The following is a 17,373-nucleotide window of genomic DNA, read 5'->3' on the forward strand; positions in this document are numbered from 1 at the left end:
TGTATTATGCGAGAGAGATTGTCTTACTAGTGTGGCAATATAAGATTGTTATCACTTCAAGTTTTGAGTTGGCTAGAGTCCACATGTGTCCTTAGCAAGATAGCATCTCTGTGTTCTTAGGCATGGCGCACTTTGGATTAAATGTGATCCCACTCCACTATGATCATGTTTTTCCCATGGTTCATCAAGGGGAAAGCGTAACTAACATAATAGGCTTTAGGAAGGTTTGTCCTGTCTGTATTGTGACCTTTGCATCTAGCCGTGAGTGGAACCCAAGTCTTATTCTCCATGTGTTTGTATGGATTCAACAGCTATGCATTGAGCTAAGTTGCACAAAAATATTTGTGCCCATCCTCCGCCCCCCCCCCCCCAAAGATCAACAAATGAATTAAAACAGCTCCACAATGTTTCTAGCCTGGAAACCAGTCGAATCTGCCACAGGAAAAATAAATCCCTGTGGAGTAATATTAGTCTGGCCATGCAGGCTACAATGTTTCACAAATGCCTTTTCTTTCCCTACTCCTCACCATTGGCAACCAGGTGGCACAACAACAAATGAGTGAACTTCTCTACTGTGTCATCAGCACGATAAGGCTTGAAAAAACCCTCATTAAAAACGGAGATGCCCTCATAAGAGATTAAACTGATTACCCTGTGACTGTTGCTCCTCTCTCGTTCTCTTTCTCTCTCACACCTAACTTTACTTCTCCCAACCGCGCATTAAAACGATAATCTTTATCGCTATTCTTCATCTTGAAATGTTAAATGGTAGGAAGGAGGAAACAGAGCGAGGGGGTGGTTATCTGGAAAGGTTCAAGAGAGGTGGGGGACGGGGTTGTTGGAGAAAGGTGCATGGGCGAACACACCGTCTCCATGGTGACGGTTTGATCCTTCTCTGTGGCTGTCAGGCCTGCGCTGCACATGGTGACGGATAGAGTGGACAGGTTGTGGTGAAGACCAGATGAGATGAGGGGAGGCTAGGGTTTCTCTCTCTCTTTCTCTGTCTCTCTTCCTATTGCCCTGCCATCTGCAGACCCTGAGAGCTGCTTTGATTGGATTAGCCATGAATTAATGAGACAGGCTTGAAGAACAGCCTCCGTGGTGGAAATCTCTTATCATATCTTAATTCGCTCTTTGTGTGAGTGTGTGCGCCTCATGTGCCTTGTAGAGCCTTCTTTAAGCTAAATTGAATCAAAGAATACAAAGTCAACCTGAGATTCTCGGAATAGTGTCTGTTCTTGGTTCCTCAATTAAGATTATTACTATTAGTGATGGTTGAACTCCCAGACAGGGAATAACATGCTTGTTAAAACGTAACCAAATCAGGAAACCTGTTGCTCTCTGTGTGAATACATGTTTTGCCAGAGTGACCAGCCTTTTAGTGGTCAAGAGGATGGAAGCTGGACTGAACAGAGCACAGTTGGTAGTGACTGCCTAGGGCCACACACACACACACACACACACACACACACACACACACACACACACACACACACACACACACACACACACACACACACACACACACACACACACACACACACACACACACACACAACAAACAATAGATGTCACAAGATTTCCACTTTATTGCTGTGTTGTTTCAACTTCCACCGAGTTGTAAAAGGCATTAAACACGGTTTCCTCTGCTACAGGTGTTTTGCTATCTCCCCAATGGCTGGATTATCAAGTTAGAAAGGAAAGCAATAGTTGTTCTGGTGCAAAGCATGATTGGGGGAGAGACTCTTTTTGTAATTAAACATTTCTCCTTTTTTGTCCAGTTCAAGTACATAAAAGTAAAACACTTTATTCTGTCCTGTCCTCCTAAATCAAGTCTGTCCTGTCCTCCTGAATCAAGTCTAAACCAGCATGAAGTCTTAACATTTTATGTAATCTTTACTCTCTACAAATACAAGTGTCTTCCCCCTGGTGTCTGAAATTAATAGCTTACATATTTATTGTTGTAAGTTTCTGCTTAGTGTGAGATAGAGGGATCAGTTGGGGGATGGCATTGTTTGGTTTGGGAAGTATTCTGTTGGTTGCATAGCAACAGGCTCCTGGAAACGGGAGTGGACGGTGTTGCTACTAGCAACCGTTGTTGCTCTGCAAACAATGTGGGCTAGTGCAAACATGAGCCAAGACTGTGGGCTCCTGTTTTTAATTGAACATCTGTATGTGTTTTTCTCTGATTGAGTGCTGTTGAAGTTAGATTTGTCAGTGACATGTTTAACTCTTGTCCATATTTTCAAACACAACAGCAGGTAGGCTGTAGGTTTACTGTCTATTTCTTTAGATAGTAAAGTTAGTAAACCTTTTTTTAAGAGCTTTAAAATTACAGAGTTCCTAAGTTTTTCCATTTCTGTATGCCTTCTGAAACGCAGGTGGCTCTTTAACACAGGAAAAGGGATCTGCTGTCGAATTTCTTCTTAATTGCTCGTTTGAGATTTGCCTGTGTGTGTGTGCGTGTGTGCGCACACACACACACACGTGTGTGAAGTTGTCAAGCGTTTGGAAGGGGAAAGGCTGTTAAGTGCCGCCCATTCACAGTAGGGTTTCTGCAGTTGTCTGTGAGGTCTCCTGCTGTGTTCTGCTTTTGTGCCGCTCATAGCTGCTGGTGGGGAATTTGTGGCTTTTAACCTTCCCTTGGGGATGAGGAGAATTGACTCCTCTTTGCCTGTTCTTGCCAGTCCTATGCCATGGTGCACTCCACTAAAGACGGCACTTTAATTGAGCTTTTATGGAGGGAAACATGCTGGCCAGTGCTCGATTTTATAACCCCCCCCCCCTTGCCAGGCATCCACCACCTTGTCCTGCTATAATAGTGCAAAGAAACCCTTAGGTCTGCCCCCCCTGTTCAGTGAAAATAAAAGTGGTCCAAAGATAACTGCTAGGATTGTTACACTTGTATTTATAACTTGGCTGACACCCCATGGACAAATTCCTTGCTTTAAAAGATGCACCATATAAAAAGATTTCCCTTCAAACCATTCTGAAAATAGTCTTTGGATAGGATTCTGCGCAGATAAGGCCTTTACAGATGAGTGCTATTTTTGCACTCATCATGACAAATACACTGGAGACGGATCAGGGAGAGAGGGAGGAGGGAGGGCTGTTGACAGTCAGACAAATGGTGGTTTCAATTGAGTGTGTTTGCATGTGGCATCTCCTCTCTGTCACCATTCAACCGCTTGATAAGGCAAGCGATTGACACATGTCATGAATTTCAACATGGCTTTCCTTTGCTCAGGCCCATTAGTCATGTAGACAGACGGAGCAACGTTTCTGCCTCTGGCCAAGTCTCCATGCTTGGAAAATGTCAGCGGTGGCACACCCAACTGTTGTTATTCTGTTATTCCCCACTAAGAGCTCAGTTACACAATTTGTCTTACCCCTTTTTTGATTCGGGTAGCCTCCAGGTCTGCAGTGGCGATCACCTTCCCCCATGCTGGCAGGTCATGATATTGTCAACCATCACCTAACGTGACCATTGGGTAGATTAGAGCCCACGGTCCTGGCTAAAATGAACAAGCACCACCCCAATCTCAGGTGAAAGACATACAGACTTGTCTTGAGAAAGTCAGAAGCTAAAAGCCAGGAGCGCACCTGTTGCACAAACGGATATCAGATGCAACGGTTGAGTTGACCGCTAGCTTGTTGTAGCCATTGAAGCAATGTATTCTCTGCAACCCCTACAGTGAATTAGAAACAATTTTACATGTTACACAATTTTGTGTCTTGGCTTTTTGTTTTGTAGAAGAGGGTTAACTTGTGCCTTAAACCGGTTATACCGCACTGCTCTCAGCTGTAATGAAGTGCGACAACAGCATGTCACTATCTGCCTATGGACTGACTGAATTGACACATTGAATTGCATTAATAGTCAGACTTGTGTAAAGCTTTTATGCTAGAGACCTTATCTACCCACCGCCATTACTACTACTACCAACACACACACACACACACACACACACTACACATCCCTGTCTCTCCCTCCTTTCTCTGTGGCCACCACACTCAAAAGTTCTTGTGCCTCCCCCCCTCGCCGAGCGAGGGGGGGAGGGGCAGGGAGGAGGGGGCAGGGTAAGGGGTGGTCGTCATGGATTCCTCACCATAGCAACCGACAAACGTTTACAAAGCATTGAGGAATTTCCTCATATCAGCTGGATTATTGGAGCCCCCGGAGAACGGCTCTCATTCGAAACAAACGCTGGATATCATCAGAACCCTGGCCAGGGGTTGGAGTCCCACTGCCATTCCCCCCCCCCTTTTTTTTCAGAGAGAGTGGGGAAGTAGTTTCTTTTTTCATGCTCGCTCCCCATTGCAGTTCCATTCTTCTCTCTCACCCCTCCCATACTCCCGCTCTCTCCCCTCTTAAAAGAGAGAGCTTTGTGTCTCTCCATTTTTAGCTCCACTGCTTTGCTATGCAGAGCACACACTGTCATCCAATGGAAGAGCAGAGAAGTGGCAGCGTTATGGTGGGTTTAGTCCTTGGGGAATGTCATTACAGTCGTATTGGTGTCCTGACAGATCCTAACTTTTCCACCTGTTTCAGACGCCTCTGGTCCTACCAGCAGGACCAGCCATTATTACATCTAACAATGCTTGTTACTTGCGCAAGCAGAGCGCGCAAGTAATGTTTTCGCCCGGTCTCCTCCGTCGTGACAGCTGTTCCGCCATTCGATGTTTATGCAGAAAAACATCAAATCTGTGCCTGTTTTGCTGGGACCAAATGACCACAAATGACCATATCTCTTACGTCATCATTTAGAGCTAGTATTACGTATACTATATACATAATCAGTAAAAAATAAAATAGCAAATTGTGCCTGATCTGCTGGGACCAGAGTACGTGGTGTGTATATGTATGACTAGCTCTTAATGATGACGTAAGAAATATGGTAATTTGGTCCCAGCAAACCAGGCACAGATTTGCTGTTTTCTTGCATAAACATCAAATGGCGGAACAGCTGGGGGATATCAACACATATCAATGATTTATTTGTCTCTGAAAAACTAAAAAGGGATCCAGAATATATCTACAACGATAAAACAGTATTTCTTATATAGATAGAAACTTGAACCATACTTAATAATACTAGGTGTTTATATGCATGAAGTAGGTAGGTAGCAAATAGTTACATCTAAACATTAATCATTTCAAACGTTCCTTCACAGAGATACTGAGATTTGACAGTTTACAGCGGTCGAAAGGACTTGCGCGCTCTGCTTGCGCACTAGTTTGGATATTTATGGCCTACTAGTGTGCAACAAGCAAGTATGCACTCGACAGAGTGCAGTTCTAGTTATTCCTGTTATTATTCCACTGATGGAGGCCAGGGGAAGGTTGTCTCTCTGGGACTCGGATGGCTTGACTGACTCTGCTTTATTTGGCTGATGCAGCAGCCCCCTTATGGCACTTTTCCACTTCACAGTACTGGCTAAACTTGGCTCAAATTTAGTCACCCTTTTTGGTTGCCTTGGCCCTTTTTGGTATTCTCTCCATTGAGGTTCCATGCGAGCTGAGCAGATGCCAAACAGTGGCGTGAAAGCACTGCAGACTAGACTACTGATTGGTCAGAGAGAGACTTGTCACTTGGCATCATTGTGTGACTGTCACAATGGTCTATTCTGCATGGAAGTTCCCGAATACTGTTAAACTTTAAAACTAGCCAAAATTAGTTAACTTTAGCATTGTTTAGCTTCAGCACTCTCCTGTGCAGAGGGGTTGACATTGCTATGACAACCATCTACATTTAGGGAGTCCTATCTGCATTGGAAAAATGAGTGAGTGGTGCAACTCCGTGAGAGCCTGTGCTTACCTGTCTCTCTCCTCTTCCCTGCAGCCCCAGCATGCAGAGCTCAGAGGGAGGCTCCGACTCCTCATCCAGCACGGCGATACGCACGTCCACATCCGCCCAGGCACCCGTGGTGCAGCCTGTCCCAGCTTCCCAACAGGTGAGTTGCTACCTCCGTCCTGTCAACGGCTGTCCCCAGACTCCCCACTCCCCGCCTGTTGGAGAGTTCCCCTAGGAGTGCAACACAAATTAAAATAATGTATTTATTATTAGCACTTTGCGGGGCACTATGACATAGTAAAAACTCCATAGAATTAGCTGCCACATGACGTCAACGGGGGCACACAAAAATCACACTTGTGTGAAGTGAGTGTATGATGCAATGTATGATGAAGTCATCATACATCTCTTTTTGAGCGGCACTAGTCACTCTAACATGTGGCTTTGTGTGTGCCCACCCCCACCCATGACATCATGTGGCAGCCAAGTCTATGGACTTTTTATCGAACTTGATGTATGATGAACAAGTGACTTCATCATACATGCTCATCATAAAAGGCGCCGCTCACTTCACACAAGTCTGATTTTAGGCCTACAGTAGCCTGTAAAGTTTATACGGAATAAAATGTTTTGTAAAAAGTCCATAGACTTGGCTGACATCACATCACATCCCTTTTACCTAAACCCACTTGTGATTCGTATTTATCAGGGTTTCCAGAAATTGAAGCGCAATCATACTTTGATAAAGGTTTAAGTTATGTAGTTAGTTACCGTGTCCCCTCCTATGTCCAACTTTGAAACACAAACTTTGTCCTAACACAAACATTAGATGCCAGTGAATGGCCAGTTTTACAGCATTGTCCCAACAGAAGCACAATGTAAACGTGCCGTTGATTAGTGATAATCCAAAAATAGTCTCCTTGTTGACTTATATGGAGAAACAGCTCTCAGTCACTCTTTTATTGTATAAAAGAAAGTAAACAAAACTTATTCTGCCAGTATAGCATTAGGAAGAAAACCTGGAATGGATCCATGGAGCCAGATGAATAGAGATATATAGTGTCAGTGTGTTAGGCCGGTAATTGCCTGGTTTGGCCTTCTTCTTTTCTTTTTTTACAAAGACAAATATAATTCCATCCGGACATCCTGGCCAGGAGTCAGGATTGCCAGTAAAAAAGACTGTATTATTATCACTGCCAATCAGACACATTTCAAATCTTCTGGTACTTCTACACCTTCCTTCACTTCCTGTTTCTCTCCACTGTACCATCAAATTCTTCTTTAACCCATTCTGACCTGAGATCAGATTCTAAAAATGTCTTCTACATCCTGACAGTTTTCATTCTGACCTGAGATCAGATTCTAAAAATGTCTTCTATATCAAGACAGTTTTCTGAAAAAGCTATGTTTCTATGTCAGTCGTTCTTCGATTTTTCAAAAATAGCAGACCTACAAGCTCGGGTCAGCCCGGCTGTAAAAAATAGCCTTTAACCCATTCTGAACGGGAACCCATTTTGGTGTTAGCATCATGTCATGCTTTAGCTATTGAAAAATAGCAGATCTACAAGCTCATAGCGCGCCACCGAGTGGCGCGCTACGAGCTTGTAGGTCTGCTATTTTTGAAAAATCAAAGAACGACTAGGGATGTGTAAATGGGTCCAAAATGAAAATCGATTTGTATAATTCAATATTAACGATTAATCGATTATGAACCCTACAAATAAAAATAATCTTCCCCCCAAGGGGTACCTAAGTCAAAAAAGTTTGGGAACCCCTGATGTAGTTGATTAACAATAATTGTAACTCTTGAGAGTTAATAAGGGTCCATTTGGTTAATACTAACTCCATCTTTTAAATGAGGACCACTGGTGGTCCCTGGACCACTGTTGATCCAATTGATCACCATAGCAACCCCAGCCTAGGTCTGATTAGGTAAATTCCCAACACCTGCTAAATCCTCCAAACCTGTATCTTGATTGTATCCACTCACACTCCTCTCAGTCATGCAGCTACACAGACACATCCCAGGCACACTTTAGTAGGCCTATAGACCGATTCCGTAGCGGGTCTCATGGTCGCAGCCTACGTATTTCCTGTAGGCGGACTCGACGTAGCTGCGGGGGTAAAACCCTCACCAGGCGCACCTCTTCCACTACAGTGAACGGCAGAGTGACTGATGTTAGTTTGCCTCAAACTTTACTCCTTTACCTGCTTTTTTACTAACACTAACATTACAAAGATGCCCAGAACATCGAGATTAACCTGTGTAGTTTATGGCTGCTCCAACAGTAGTGGCAACATAAAAATAAAATAAAAACGGAATGTCTAATATCCACCGCGGTGGCGGAGACCAGAGCCATTGAGCAATGGTTGAGACAAAGCAGTGAAAGATACATAACGCCAGTCTTACCCAATACCAAATATTTCTGTTTTATTAACACAAGGCTGCTGTACTTTATACCTCATACTTTAAATGCTTAGTATGAGGTATAAAATACAGCAGCCTTGTGTTCATAAAACAGAAAGATTGGGTATTGGGTAAGACTGAAATTATGTATCTTGCAGGATTCTTCACTGCTTTGTCTCAACCATTACTCAATGGCTCTGGTCTCTTTCATCATACATCTTTACAAATACATTTAATATTGTAACCTACTTCTTCAAGAACACATTCTGTAGCTTCTGTTTGTCTGTATGCATGTAAGAGGCACAGTATACACAACTTGGGGTCCTGAACAACTGAGGGTGCCCATACAGGGGCCTGCACTAAAATATGAGCCAAGTCCTAGAGAATTACAAGGTGCCTGAAAAGCCTGCACACAAAGGGCAAAATAAATGTAATTATCTTTGCTCAGGAAGCTCTCGGAAGGCTCCCTGTCCCTGACTATTCTTAAATATTCGAATTGGCTTGATTTATTTTTATTTTCCATCTGAAACATTTTCTAAAACAGAAATATGGCACCTTGATACCACCCCGGACGTTACATTTAGGTTTGATTGACCGCACTCACCCACTCTCCCCCAAGGCGGGCAAGTCTTCACACCTCAGACCACCTGGAGATGTGTCATTGTTATAGTTAATGGAATCATTTGCATCTGTTGTGCGTAGTGTGTGTGTAAAGTGGTGTAGTGTTTCAGTGTGTTAACTTGAATGCTTAACTGAAAGAACAGTTTTTCCTGACTGACATCCCTAAATCTCTCTCTCTAAAAAAAGTTTAAAATAACGTGGCTGGCACCTTGGCTGGTAATCCAGTCCCGATTGCGACGTACTTTTCTGTGTGTGTGTGTGTGTGTGTTTTAGGCTGCGCAACACTGGCACTTGGTGGTGAAAACCAACCAAACGCTATTTTGATGGCACCACAAAAAAAAAAAACTACAATTGGCTTCTCTGAACTTCGTCTGATCTCCGTCCACCTCTATCTCACCGAATCGCCGCCACTGCACACAAATCCTCAGTGTAAGGCCCAAACCACACCAATGCAACTAGTCGCTACTCTTTGCTACAAAACAGTTTTAAGGATATGTCACACCAATGCAACTCCTTGCAACTGCCTTTGGGAATAATGGTTGCATGCAACTACTCGGCAACCATTTGGTTGCAAGGAGTTGCATGGCCAATCATTGGTGTGGTTTGGGCCTTAATTTGTAAGGCCAAAATTAAGTGTAGGCTAAATTGCAACCAAATGGTCTGTTGGAACCTCGGTGCACATTAATCCTCAGTGTACATTTATCCATTTTAACTCAAGAAGTAACCACATGGACCATTTTCCTCACAGCTGTACTGTTAATAACAGAATGTAAAATAAGTTTTCATATATAAAACCTGGAAAAGTAAATTGGAAGTGGAACAAACCTGGATATTTTGTCAAGGATTTAGAGGATTATCAATGTCAACATAATAAGCACCACACTTTGACAACACTTTCCAGAGCCTCAGCTTGTCTAGGAAGATATTATTTATTATTTATATGCTTTCTGTCTCCATCCAAATGAAGCGTTCCTGTGAGCTGTGAGTGGATTAGCATACATGTTGTTTGTTTAGGCAACGCTAATCGACATTTAAAAGATAATGGTATCCCCACTGCTATTCAACGGTATGAGTGAGTAGGTGTTAGACCCTGAGGGAAGACAGTAGCCAATAGGAAGCGAAGGAAAGAACTGTCAATTTGATCTCAATTCAGTTCGTATGGTAGGTCAGCTAAATGGCGTCTTGCAAGTGTTGAGAAGATCCCAACTGTATGAGCCTCTATCCTTCATTAGTTCTCAAAGGGCTGGAGGGTTAGTGGTAAGTGCACTACTCTACTCAATGTGCATTAATCGGTGCAAAATGTGGCAGCAGTTTTCTGTTAAATGCAGTAAAATAAAGGGACTTTCCTTTTGTTTCAAGAAAAAGGTTGATTCCCAAGTCCCATACACCTCTGTTCTCACATGTACTGATCTGATTTATTTAGGTCACCATTACGGTCACTTTCTCTATGGCCACACCTGTAGGCTTCTAATTGCCGTTACACCTTTCATTCTACCAAGAGACATTAGGTAGGCTTGCGTCTGCTGTGATACGAACCCCCCTTGCCTTTGTATGCGTGCGCGCGCGCACACACACACACACACACACACACACACACACACACACACACACACACACACCCACACACACAGCATACAGAAACAGTCTCTCCCGCCAACTAGAAGTGCACTGTTTTCAACAGAATCCATGGAAACCAAATGGTATTACTTTACTAATAATAACATTAAGTCAGTAGTGAATCTCCAATGGCTTTTTGGACAACTCGAGCACATTGAGAAAAAACAGCACCAAGCCTAATGACACCGCTGTCTGGACACAACATATCTCAGGCTTGTGAATAAAACGTATGTTTATATTTGTTTTTGTTGTCATGAAACGAATTTGCGTCAGCAGCACTCCATTGCAGAAGGCAACCAGGAGTGGCTGTCCACAATCACACAACCTCACACAACCTCGAAGAAACACAATGGAAACAAGTCCCCAGGATTTTGGTGTTGTCCATTTAGCCTTAATGTCTGACTGTACCACACGACATGCCGTTTACATTTTGACTGATAAAGTTTTCAGTCAATCAATCAATCAAAGACATATACAATTTACAATTTAGGCTTTTGGAGACGCTTAATCCAGAGCGATTTACATTAAGCAAGAACAAACATATACTTTATGAATGAAGGATTTATTTTCGTGTCATGCCACCATTTCGGCCAAAATGTTTCAAATATAAAACATTCTATACCATTACGCCTTAAGCGGTTAAAGGACCACTTAAACCATTCCCATATCTTCATATAAATTGTTCTCAATAAGGTTGAGGATGGTACCATTTTTGTCTGCTCATTCTTAGAGCGGTTCCTGAAATTTTCCTACCAGTGACCTCTTCAGTAGACAAGTTTGGCAAAAGTTCAAACGTTTTATTTCTTATTAATGCAAGAACAATGGCTTCTGTTTTATCACATTCTGTTGTATTTTCTAGAAGAGAAAGGTTTTAGTTTCTATTAGCTTAGAATCCCCATCGCTTGCAGTATGTCATTGGTAGGCAGGTTTCTAAACTGTCCATAGCACACCATTGCCAATGAGACGCCGAGTGAATAGACCAAAAATTGTGCCATCTTATAATAAGCATCAGTGAGGACTGAGGACCTATTATTAAGATACGGTTGAAAATTGGGGAATTGCTCAAGTGGACCGGTCCGCTCCAAAATAGAAAAGAATAGCATTGACACAGTAAGCTCGCATTATGTTTGCTAATTGGAAAACAAATCCCCATAATGCATTCGTGTTTATGCATTTGCCCCATGCTATTAGTGATCTGTGAAGTATTTTAGCTTCTGTGTGATGCAGGAGGCCCCTGCACATTAGCATTGCTGTGTGTTTGTGCGTGCACAGTAAGTAACTGCTTTCTGCCTGTTCTCCTGCACAGAGGGTGCTGGTGCAAGCAACGGGGTCAGCTCAGAAAGTAGCACAAGTACAGCAGCTGTCAGTACCCAGGGTCCAACAGGTCCCTCAGCAGGTACATAAACGTACACATACACGCACCAAGAATTATACTTATTTGACCTCAATGAGAACTCTAGTCCTTTTTTTTTTTTTTTTACTCCCTGTACGTTTTGAGCTTTTGTATTACTTTCTAGTCTCCACCCAATGGTAGTGGTTTTAACTTTTGTATTGTTTGTCTCTATCTATAGGTCCAACAGGTCCAACACGTATACCCATCCCAAGTCCAATATGTTGGAGAAGGCGGAGAAGCAATCTACACAAATGGAACTATGTGAGCAATGTTAGACCTCTCTACAGTTATGACAGAATAACATGATGCATGCTTATGCACTGTAGTCTGACTCACAGGAATTTGCATTCAATGGCAGTAGGAAATCGGAATGGCTATTTTTACATTTGTTCAAATGCTGGCAGCCAGTCAGCTGTGATTGTTTTTATCCCCCAGCCCATCCCACAACATGCTTCTCAAGCTGTTCCCACAGCAACTGGATATAGCAGTAATAAAAGTTGTACACTTTACTTGACCCATTTAGGCCTGACGTCGAAATGTATAAAATGTCTTCTAAATCCCGACAGTTTTATGTCAGGATTTGCGCCACATTTTCACGATTAAAAAGAAAATAGCAGACCTACAAGCTCGTAGCGCGCCACTCGGTGGCACGCTATGAGCTTGTAGATCTGCTATTTTGCAATAGCTAAAGTATAACATAATGCTTGGTTAAAACACCAAAACGGGTTCCCGTCCAGAATGGGTTAATTACAATGTTTTACTCATTTGAACTTTTTTGTACCAGCACAACTACAAGGAAATAATACTAAGTGTGTCAGTGTAGTGAGAGTAGTGGTCATGTCGTCAACGCACTTATAGTTGTGTTGTGTGCTTTACCGTCTACTTTACAAAGAAGTAAGAAGACATTTTAAATCTATCTTTATAGTTATTGTTAGCTTAGGGGTCACCAGGTGCAACATGAAAATGCAATATACACACCTCTAGAAGCTCACAACATGTATCACGTATCACACGGCCAATTATAAAAAGATCAGGAATATCATCTCTTGTTCCCTGCGGACTTGTTTTTTCTACAACCTTTGGAGAATCATAGTGGGGTTATTTTTATTTTTTAATGATTTCTTAACGCACGCACGCACGCACGCACGCACGCACGCACGCACGCACGCACGCACGCACGCACGCACACACACACACACACACACACACACACACACACACACACACACACACACACACACACAATTTGCTGCAGGGTCCATTAAGATTCCACTTGAGTTCTGTATGAACAGGCAGATGAAAGAGAGGTGGGTGGCCTGGCCTCACTCTTCACCATACCACATCCAGCTGATATGCTGTGATACTGATGAACGTGTTTTAGAGCTAATTGAATGCTGTGTGATTTCCTTCTTCTTTTGTGGTCTGTGATACAGTTTAAAGTTTAAACGCTTGTCAAGCAGTAATATATAACATACACCACATTGCAATTAAGAGTGCATGTTTACTGTGTTCGCGTCACGACGTCACGTGTACTTTCATACAATTAAGACCCATAACATTTCTTGTTGGCTCTGGGTCTTGAAATAAAATGCCCTTGCTCTCAACTTTGGGGATGCAGTTTATTCAAGTCGATTAATCGATTCAATCGATCTAATTTATTTTCATTAATTATTTTGGCATTTTGTTCAAATCTGGCCACTCCTGTAAACTTTGGAAGTCTTAGCCAATCAGGATGGTCCGAGGCATTTCCTTGGCCTCTAGGGTGCAGAGTTTCACACACATCGGTCCAGTTACAGTTAAAAATGTGAATCGGCCTTTTGTAGACCATGAGGCCAATTTCACAGCATTTTGTTCAAAATGGACCACTCCTGCTAACTTTGGAAGCCAATCTTGGAATGGAATGACTATTGATGTATAATAATGTGCGTGATGTTTGGACCAAATCTGTAGGAGTAATATATAAACAAAAATCTGCCTCCTGGTGGCGCTGTGAAAGGTTTGGGGCAGAGGTTGTGCTCTGGTCTCCAGGGAGAGTATGTGAAAAAACTGTCTTGACCGGCCACACCTTTGGAGACAATAATCATTCCTGCAGTTTTCAAACTTTGGATGTTTTTTTAAAGTCATCAGCTGTATGATTCCTTCTAAAGTGAAAATCCTCTCTTATTTAAACCTCTCTACCAGCATAATGCGACGATGCCATTGAATGCAAATTCCAAATTTATTTGGAATTTGAAGGCTCAAGATCTCATCTGTGTGCATTGTGATGAGAAAATAAAATCCATAAAGAAGTGAGAATCCCTGGCCTGTATTTGTCCCATATCTCATTCCTGTTTCTCTTTAGCCGTACAGCCTACTGCTACAACCCGGAGGCCCAGCTTTATGGACAGGGCGGTGCCTACTTTGACTCGCAGGCCGGGTCGCAGGTCACCACGGTGGTCTCCTCCTCTGCCAGCAGTGGAGCCCCCCCTCACGGCATGGTGGGCATCACCATGGACATGGGAGGCAGCCAGATCATCTCTAGCAGCGGTGGTGCCTACCTGATCCATGGTGGGGGTGCAGACAGCAGCCGCCTCCACACCTCGCATTCCGCACGCTCCTCCTCTGCCATGGTGGGTAGCAAACACCCATCCTTCGAGTGTCTTTGAGTTTGAGTGCACTCCGGTTGGGGATTCATTGAGGAATGGCTTTACCGAGGCCTGCTCCAGCTGAATGGTGTTCATAGAGGGGGGAAAAAAGACCACCACAGACAAAGAGTCTGTGATGGTCTGAATTATATTAACCATATGAACCCTAGTGTTCCATATGAACCCTATAGCGTTCCTAGTCTGGGCATCTCCTATCTGAACATTCAGAAAAAAATAGATCTACAAGCTCACGTGTATTGCAACACGTGTGAGATAGCATGTCATGTTTTGGCAAGGGATTGGTGTAGAGGGAAAAAAGAGACTAATAGAGGACTGACTAGAAATGCCAACTTGTGCCTCACACTACTTGTGCGCAAGCAGAGCACGCCATGAGGTACGCTCACCACTGGCATCACCGCAACGACTGCTGCTCTGAGTCCCTATAGAGCTCTCTGCTGTCTGGGTACGACTGCTGTGTTGAGTCCCTATAGAGTTCTCTGTCTGGGTACAACTGCTGCTCGGAGTCCTAGGGCTCTCTGCTGTCGGTGTGAGAATCTGGGTACGACTGCTGCTCTGTGTCCTATAGAGTCCCTATATTATATAAGCTACTTTGATGTACAGTGTCCGGTAGTGTCTAGAGTCTACTGCCTGGTACAACTGCTGGTCTAAATCCTCTCTACTTTGAGTGCTACTAACTAACTAATGTATAATACAACTGCTGTACATAATCCTTTAGACCCGTTATTGACCCTTATTGGCTGTTGCGGACACATCAGGGGGGCAGTCAGCCAGATATTTCGTGAAGCCTCATTTGAAATCGGTAGTTCATATAATGGCCTGTTGTGGCGCTGGACCGGACCCAAAAAGCCCCATAGCTCCATAGAGGCCCATGTATTTTGGCCCAACTTCACCTAGACTGTATTACCTTAATAAACATGGTCATGAATACTTTCTTCTTCCAGTCACTAGTTTAAAGTCTCATTTCTAATGTCATAATATTCTTTTTGGAAAATTATGGTCCCATTAATTAAAAAAATGACCATAAAGAAAAAAAACCATCGCGTATGTTCTGAGGGGCGTGGCTACCATTACAGTCTATGATCGGGATTCCCCTCCCACTCGAGTCAAAATAAAAACCAACGGAGAAGAAGGGGGGAAGTCCCGCCTCGTTGTCTGGGCAGCCAATGACCAGCTGGTATACAAAACGGAACCAGCCAGTGGCCAGCTGGTACCAAAGATGGCGACTTACATCAGGAATTAGCATATTATTACAGGCTTCATTTTACGTTCATGTTAGACCCGGGGAACGCTTTGTCCATATTTTTTACAGTCTATGGGACACATACATACTCTGCTTGCGCGTAATTATAGAAGTACGGTATATAGGATTTAGCGTACACACAAAGTAAATAAATGTATTTCTGCATTCTTCTGACAGTCATCTATGTGTCAAGTGTCATAAATCATTAGTTGCGCTAAGTCCGCTAACAAACACAAGCCACCCTGCATAGCTAACGTCCTCGGTGCCATATGGTCTTTGTGTTAATTGTCACCACTGCCTGAGCAGCGGTGACATTGGAGCAAGATGGGAGACGAGCGAGCTAGAAAGTAACTTGAATTTGTGGCTTCCATGTGCTGCAGTGGAGAGCGGGGAGAAGCCCTGTAGAGGCTAGAGAACCAGGGCGCTGGATTAAATAATTCAGCTCTGCCTTGTTTCAGAGGTTTTCACAGGCACTTGAGCGCCACTGTGAAACAAAGCAACCCCTGGGGCTCATTACCATTTGGCCATGAGCCCTGGGGAGCCTTCTTAAGGCTTGGAATATTGCCTGATTCTTTTTTTTTTCCCCAAGGTTCTAGTTTGGCTGCTATACCACACATCTTTTCTTTCGTCTACTTTTTTCTTAATCTAAAAAGAAAGTCCCTGGTTTTGTCATTCCCAATGCCTGCCAACCTAATTCTCTATTATTTTCAGACCTCCATACCACTAAAAGTTGATCTGGTATATTCATTGAAAATAGCATACCTAGTGGAAAGAAAAGCTAAGAATTATTTGGACATATGTTTTTATTCCCCTGATCCTCTTTCTGTTTTGGTTATTCCTCCACTGCATTTCAAATAACCCTCTAGCTCTGCGTGGTAAAATGTCAATATCATCCCATTCTCTGAGGGCTTGACATGACTTGTTGTCCTGTTTGTGATTCTTATTTGTATACGTCTAAGAGTGTCTGACAGTCTTCGTCAGTCGGCAGCTTAACCCTACGAGTCTCTTGATTTGCATGCTTTTGTCTGCCAATAATGAATTTGGCTGCAACACTGACTGATTTTAATGGAAATGCAAAGATCTGGCTGCCTGCTAACAGTCTTATTTCCTTTCTTTTTTTTGTTTTCCCTGTGTACCCCCTCCTTATCCACCCCCTCTCTCACTCTTACCACCACCCCTTCTTCTTTTTTCATCCCACCCCCCCCCCCCCCCCCTCGTCTTTTTTTTTTGCATGGTCATTTTTTTCTTTTCTTTAGCTTGAAATGGCGATTGAAAACCTCCAAAAGTCTGAAGGGATTGCATCTCACAAAAGCACCCTGCTCAACAGCCATGTAAGTCAACCAGGAACTCTCCTCGGAAAGGACACAGGAGAGGAGAAAAAAAGGGAAAAAACAAAAGCCTTGGCTGCACCTTGGGCAATGTGCTCTACTTGGGCTAAAGTTGAACACATTGCCTACTGCTAGCTGCTTGTACCCTTCATTGTTTCATCGGCATGCAGAACCTTTCTCCCAATTAGTTCTCTTCCTGACTCTAAACTTGCATTTGCTATCACTTGCTGCGCAAGAATGTGACTCGTAGCTGCTGCAGCCTGTCCAATACTCTGCACGCACTTCAGTCAAACAGGTTTCTTCAAAATTGTGCTGTGCAATTGCCCT

The 17,373-nt window shown here is 43.3% G+C and overlaps 1 protein-coding gene across 4 annotated transcripts in view; it reads left to right on the forward strand.

Moving 5' to 3' along the window:
- Window positions 1-17,373, forward strand: part of rfx2 (regulatory factor X, 2 (influences HLA class II expression)) — a 35,772-nt gene that overhangs the window by 6,445 nt on the left and 11,954 nt on the right. Inside the window, exons 2-6 of one of the 4 annotated variants that reach the window (XM_083766423.1) lie at window positions 5,844-5,955; window positions 11,747-11,836; window positions 12,012-12,094; window positions 14,175-14,442; window positions 16,975-17,049. In XM_083766423.1, the coding sequence (XP_083622549.1) occupies window positions 5,844-5,955; window positions 11,747-11,836; window positions 12,012-12,094; window positions 14,175-14,442; window positions 16,975-17,049 (628 nt within the window). The remainder of the gene's footprint in view (window positions 1-5,843; window positions 5,956-11,746; window positions 11,837-12,011; window positions 12,095-14,174; window positions 14,443-16,974; window positions 17,050-17,373) is intronic. The other 3 variants (XM_083766424.1, XM_083766425.1, XM_083766426.1) reach the window with 3 other exon arrangements.

This window comes from Protomyctophum parallelum, assembly GCF_964188405.1.
Source record: "Protomyctophum parallelum genome assembly, chromosome: 6".
Taxonomy (NCBI): domain Eukaryota; kingdom Metazoa; phylum Chordata; class Actinopteri; order Myctophiformes; family Myctophidae; genus Protomyctophum; species Protomyctophum parallelum.